The 6,475-nt window shown below is 53.9% G+C and overlaps 1 protein-coding gene across 1 annotated transcript in view; it reads left to right on the plus strand.

Moving 5' to 3' along the window:
* Positions 1 to 6,252, plus strand: part of MAP2K3 (mitogen-activated protein kinase kinase 3) — a 28,925-nt gene extending 22,673 nt beyond the window's left edge. The window contains exons 10-12 of the mRNA XM_027626349.2: positions 2,907 to 3,046; positions 4,491 to 4,536; positions 5,137 to 6,252. Of these exons, the coding sequence (XP_027482150.1) occupies positions 2,907 to 3,046; positions 4,491 to 4,536; positions 5,137 to 5,220 (270 nt within the window). The 3' untranslated portion in view covers positions 5,221 to 6,252. The remainder of the gene's footprint in view (positions 1 to 2,906; positions 3,047 to 4,490; positions 4,537 to 5,136) is intronic.
* Positions 6,253 to 6,475: the final 223 nt, after the last annotated feature.

Below are 6,475 nucleotides of genomic sequence, written 5' to 3' on the forward strand. Positions count from 1 at the left end.
AAGCAGTGGCTGTTCGCAGTGACTGGGAAAGGATCAAAAGCAAAATCGTATTGTCAGAGACACGGAATTGGGTGATACCTTCCATTTTCCTTAATACTGCTGACACAATCCTTTTTCAAGTGAACGGTTTTCTTTTTGAAGCAGAGAGGAATGTTCAGAGTCTGAAGGTGCACGCTGTACCTGCAGATAAGAGTCTCCCAATTCCTGAGTTAAAAGATAAGAGCAAATTCTTGCCGGATTTCCAGACGACACAGAACTGGTTGGATGTTAGAGACCCCACTCATGACCACTTGACACATACACAGCCCTGCTCCCTTCCCTCCCTCCCTTCCTCCCATCCGTCTGTCTGTCCGTCATGACTGGGGATGCACCACATCCCAGTGACGTTCTCATGTCTCCGCTGGAACTTGGGCAAGCCCGTGCCAAGTGCATATTTGAGTTAGCAGATGCTCCAGAACCTGGTGACGGAAACCAACGATAGTTCAGTATTTCTCACGGTTCTGCAATCTGGACTGGACTAGCTGGGCAGTTCTGCCACGCCACGTGGCTCTGGCTGGGGTCAGGGCTGGGCTGAAAGGTCCAGGAAGGCTTTGTGCCAATGTGGGGCCTCCGTGTGACTTCCTCATGGCCAGCTGCTTGCTGGGTTCGAGGGTAGTTGACGTCTTCTGTGGTGTCTGGGTTCCGCGAGAGAGGGTCTCTGACCTGCCCGTCCCAGGACTGGCACCTCGTGCTTCTGCCTCATTCTGTTGCTCAAAGGGTCGCCGGGCAGGCCAGGGTCAAGGGGAAATAGGTCCGTGTCTCGATGGGGGACTAGCGTGCAGGCATAGGAGAAGCTGCGCCCGCAGCTTAGGAACCCGGCTGCCCCAGGAGAGGTTAGGCTTTTCCCCCAGAAGTTACGAAAGTCATAGAAACGCCCATCTAAAAACAGAGGAAAAGTAAAAGGGAGACAAAAATCATCAAAGACACATAGCCCCTTCTCCCTACCGTCCACTGCCAGCATTGTCCATTTCCTTCTAGATGTCGATGGCTTTTATTTTGCTTTTTTCACTTAGCACCACATCACTCATGTTTCTCGGGATTGTTAGAAACCCCTGTAGGCATCTCTTCAAGAGACTCCACACCACCAGCTACCATCTCCCCAGCCAGTCCCTCATGTGGGACGTCTCACTCGTTTCTGGGTTTCTCTTTCCTTTCGAAGTCCCTGGCTGACCCCGGGGGAGGGACTGGTGAGGCCTTGGGTGCCGGGCCTGCCACTGAGGGGGGCTTCTCTCCAGGCCTCTGAGCCCAGCCCGGGGAGCCGTCTGCGGGCACGTGAGCGCAGCCAGGGGACGTACCCGCCATGAGATTGGGAAGGCTCTTGGCTGTGACGGGTGTCAGTCTGGTGCTGATCATGTGAACACCTGAATGGGATATCACGGAGCATGGCCCTCATGGTCACGGCCAAGACTCAGCTGCCCTGCTGCAGGCCAGGCCCTGGTGCTGAGTGTTTGCGCTGCTTCTTAATAGTCTCTGTTGTAAATCCCACCACACCATGCATTTTGTGCCCAGAGGCTGTTTTGTTTTGTTTTGCATATTTTGAGCTCTTTAGACAGAATTACCAGGAAGAAAGGATTACAAGGTCAAGACTCTGGACAGTTTTCTGTTTTCCTAATGGTCACTCTGGCAGCCACTGGGTCCTTCCGTGGAAACCCACACAGGACCCTCACTTCTGCTACTTGGAATCGGTACATTCTAGGAAAAAGCACCCTGAATTTGGCCTACGAAAGTACACACCAGATCACAGCCCTACCCGCTGCAGTTCGCTCACCCTCCTTCTGTGGGGTGTGTTTATGTCTTGGCTGGAAAGGGGCCTGTAGCCTAATGGGAAGGCTCTTTCTTAGCACAATAATTAGTGAGCTCTTCAGGCGCCAGGTGCCAGCACGAAACATTTGTTTGAGCTGAGGTCTCTCGTGTTCATTATGCTGATTACGGCCTGTCAGTGAGAAGTCTCTGCTATTCCAGGCGGGGGCCTGGCTGACCTGATTTTTTTTTTAACTTGGCAGTCAAAATCAGAACCCAGAGTTTGTGGCAGGATAGCCGGTCTTTTCCACAAATGACTTCCCGCCAACTGTAGGCGACGCATATGGCCGGGGGCCTGGCGTGGCTGCAGAGGCCAGGTGGCCTCGATGTCACCTGCAGGGAGCTCCGGGTTCAGCAGGATTGACAAGTCCTCAGTGGCTGTGTGCCCAGGGGGTCCGCAGGGAGGGGGAAGTCTTCCCGGAGGAGGAGGCCTTGCAGGTGGGTCCTGCAGGAGACTGCTGGATGCATGGGGCGGCGGTTGGGGGGCGGGGGCGGGCTGTTGCCAAAGTGAAGGAGCTGACCGAACGCAGGTCTCACCGTCTACAGCTTCAGGGAGAGACAGGCCTGTGGGGATAATTTCACTTCCCATTTGCCTGCTCTGTCATAACAACTGCCCAGATACATGGTGCAGATACTGAAGACCCCATGGAGACGGTAGGGAGGGGGAGGCCTGTGGCGAGGGGGTGACTGCCCCACGTGCCTTTGCCGACTGCTGCCTGTGGGAAGGTATCCCAGGCTTGTCAGCTCCTCTGATTTTTCCAGATTAGCTGGAACTTGGGTTTTCACGTAAAGCCTTCCGAATTTAGTTTGTTTCAAAGCCCGATGACACGCCCACTGTCACAATCCCGGGCTGGATTTGCTTTGGGAGCCATCGTCTGTGCCGGCCGGGTCAGGGGAACCGACTGTTGCTGTTCTCCCAGCTTTGATCTTTGTTCTGATGTCATGTGTCCGCCCCTCAGCCTGCCTGTGGCCCAGCTTTGGGCGACAGGCCAGGCGGGTTCCCCACCTGCCCTGCCTCGAGGGGCCGGGTGTGCACGCGTCTGACCCACGCTCCTGCCTCGCTGCAGATCGAGATGGCCATCCTCCGCTTTCCGTACGAATCCTGGGGGACTCCGTTCCAGCAGCTGAAGCAGGTGGTGGAAGAGCCATCTCCCCAGCTCCCAGCTGACCGTTTCTCCCCTGAGTTTGTGGACTTCACTGCGCAGTGGTGAGTCCGCAGCCTCCCCGAGCCCCAGTCGGCCCCCCTCCCTGCCCCGGCCCGATTCCAGCTCCGCCCTGTGCCCGGCCCCCTTCTCCTTTAGCAAATAAACACCCAAACGACATAGCATCAAAATATGCAGGGCAGGAATAGAGCCAAGGAAAATCGGGCAAACGATGGTCCTTGGGGAGATTTTGATACACTCCTTCTAGAGCCAGACATACCAGGTAGCCTGGAAAAGGAAAGAAAACACAGATGGAGGACTTGAACAGCATAAACAAGAGTTGTTTTAGTGATGTTTGGAACTTTGTACCAAGTTAAAGGATGCCCATGGGAGTTCTCTTAAAAATATATATATATATATATCTATATATATATGTATATATATATACGTATATGTATGTATGTTCAAGATTACAAAGGAAATAGGTAGAAAGGAAGAAGGCAGAGGCATCCAGGTCGGGTTCCCTGGCCACAGTTAAACAGGAAGTGCGTAACCGCAGAGGGAAAAGATACGTGGAATGCAAAGTAAAATCTACTGACCAACTCTTGAATTTTTTTTTAATTTTTAAACTTATTTATTTATTTATTTTAATTTAAATTCAAGTAGCCAACATATAGTACATCATTAATGTTTGATGTAGTGTTCAAGGATTCATCCATTGCATGTAACACCCAGTGCTCATCAGATCACGTGCCCTCCTTAATGCCCATCAAGTCACCCCACCCCCCTCCCTTTGGATTTTTTTTTTAAAGATTTTATTTATTTGAGAGAGAGAGACAGAGACAGAAATAGTGGCAGAGAGCATGAGTGGGGAGGAGAGGGAGCAGCAGGCTCCCCGCTGAGCAGGGAGCCTGACATGGGGCTCCGTCCCAGGACCCCGGGATCATGACCTGAGCTGAAACCAAGAGTCGGACACTTAATGTGCCACCCATGTGCCCCCAACTCTTGGGTTTTGAAAGAGATTTGAAAAACAAAATCACAAGGTATTCAGAAGTGAGAGGCAGAACATATTGACCTTTCTGTGGATTGTGGGCAAAGAGATACTCAGGGGAAAATATGTGTCCTCAGAGAGCTGCTAGGGGAGCTAACTCACTCTCCTATGAGAAAATAAGAAAGACGGAAAACAAATGAGCCTGGCAAGCAGAGTCAGTGGTCACCTTGACCCTTTACCCTGGGGCATCCCCTGTCCCTGGACTCGTGATGAGGAGTTTCCCTCCTGATTAAGGACACCGTGTGTGCGATGGTGAACTACTGCATTTCAGTATCATTTGGTATTGGGATCGTTGAGAATTCCCTAGATCACTCCAGAGACAAGAGAACAAATACCCCAAGAGGCAAAGCAACTTGGTCTAAGTCTCTGTAGACTTAGAGGTGAGCCCACCCTGGCTTGGCTGGCCTGGAGATCTCCTTTATGCCAGCCTGGCTTCAGCTTGCCCTGTTCTCTCCTAGCTTGAGGAAGAACCCCGCAGAGCGCATGAGCTACTTGGAGCTGATGGTGAGTGTGGGGCATGAGCGGTGAATTGGCAGGGCTCTGGGGAGAGGGCCGCATCCCTGTGCACAGAGATGGGCAGCACCTTTGTCTTACCTCTGTCCTAAATCATGCAGGTACTCAGTTGTTGGCTCAGACATACCCCGGCTCCCTCCCCGCTCCTCCAGGCCCAGGCAGTGCTCTGACAGATGGTGCAGGGACTGGGGGGGGGGGGGGGCGGTCATTTTGTCCAAAGCTATCAGGGAAGGCCTCACAGAGGAGGTGACATTGGAACTGGGCTTGGAAGGATGAAGAAGGACTTATGTGCTGATGGAGAGGGCATTCCACTTGGCTGGAGGCCTGGTACCGGTGGAGAAGAGTGAGTTCAGAGTGGCCAGGGGAGAGCTGCAGGGGAGTGGAGGAGAAAGCCATCACGCTGTCTCTAACAAGGAGGACTTCCTGAAGGGGGAGGTCAGAGAAGGATGTGTAGGAGTTTGCCAGGCAGAGAGACAGGTGTCCTGGGCAGGAGGAGCATACGGGGACTGGGCGTGCTTTGGGGAGGTGGGGGCATCTCTGCCTGGCCTCCGAACTCTTACTCAAGATGACTGCCTTCTCTTGTCCCACCAGGAGCACCCATTCTTCACGTTGCACAAAACAAAGAAGACGGACATTGCGGCCTTTGTGAAGGAGATCCTGGGGGAGGACTCCTAGGGGGCGGGCCGTGAGCTCCTCTCTGGCCCTCCAGCACCCCACGCCCCCTCTGCTGGGGCAGTGCTTGTCCACACCCATAAGCTACTGCCACCGCAGCCTTGGGTGTTGGGGGGAAGAATCAAGGGGGCTGCTTCTGACTGGCTTGGCAGCAGGCCGTTGGTCCCAAGTGCCAAAGAACCAGACCACCGGGGCCCTCAGCCAGGCCCACGTGGGCCCCACCAGTGCCTCTGCCCGTGCTGCTCCAAGGACCCCAAGTCTCCAGCCCTGGACTTTGATGGGCCCGGATGGCCTCCACGGGACCCTGCTGCCCCTCGCAGAGAAGGCAGCCAGTGCCTGAGTGTGGGAAACTGCCTGGGCCCAGCCCTGGATGCCACCCAAGTTGTATATATATATTTTTTTTATCTCTTGACTGAATAGACTTTGCACACTTTGGCCTAGGGTGGCCACACCTCTGTCCTGGCATCCGTGTCGGGGGACACAGTTGGGGGGTGAGCCATGTGAATCCTCCTGAGCCCCCATGAGTAAGACAGCGGAGCCGCCCGAGCCTTCCCCCCAGCACTGGCAAAGAGGCCCTCTTAAGGGCACATGGGCTCAACCTAGCTCCCGTCCACTGCCTCGGGAGGGGGGGTGCTTTCACTTTTTTTTTAATTTATCCTGTTGATTTTTTTTTTTTTTTTTCTTTTGCTTTGTGGGTTTGGCTGGTTTTTTTCTTGCATGGTGTGGAGCCGATCACTTTTCTCCCACCCCCTAGGGACCAGCAGGTGGAGACTCCCCTATCTGCTCAGTCTGGGGTCCCGGGGGATGGGCCCAAGGTCTCTGCTCAGAGAGGTGCTAGGGGAGCTAACTCACTCTCCTTGGGGACCGGCTCAACAGGGGCTGTGGATTTGCTTTGGGTGTTGTTTAAAAAAAAAAAGAAAAAGAAAATATATTTTTTTGAAGAAAGGACTGCCCAGGGTCTTATCCCTGTTGGGTTGGGGCAGTTACCTGATTGTTGTTTTAATTTAAAAAAAATAAGAAAAAGCGGAACAAAGACTGTGTGAGACTGTGTGTGGAAGCGGCGAGTCCCACTCCTTGGTGAAGATCTGTGGTCCGTAGGAGGCGCTCTTGCCCCTGGGCCAGGGCAGCATGATCGGGGGTGGGGGTGGGGGGCGCTGCTGAACCCCTCAGACCCTTCCACATGGGAGGACACTGCAGCTCCCAGCTGAGGCTCCAGGCCCGGTGCTGGACACGGGGCAGAGCGGCAGACCCAGGCCCA

The sequence above is a fragment of the Zalophus californianus genome, chromosome 16, assembly GCF_009762305.2.
Source record: "Zalophus californianus isolate mZalCal1 chromosome 16, mZalCal1.pri.v2, whole genome shotgun sequence".
NCBI classification, from domain to species: Eukaryota; Metazoa; Chordata; class Mammalia; order Carnivora; family Otariidae; genus Zalophus; species Zalophus californianus.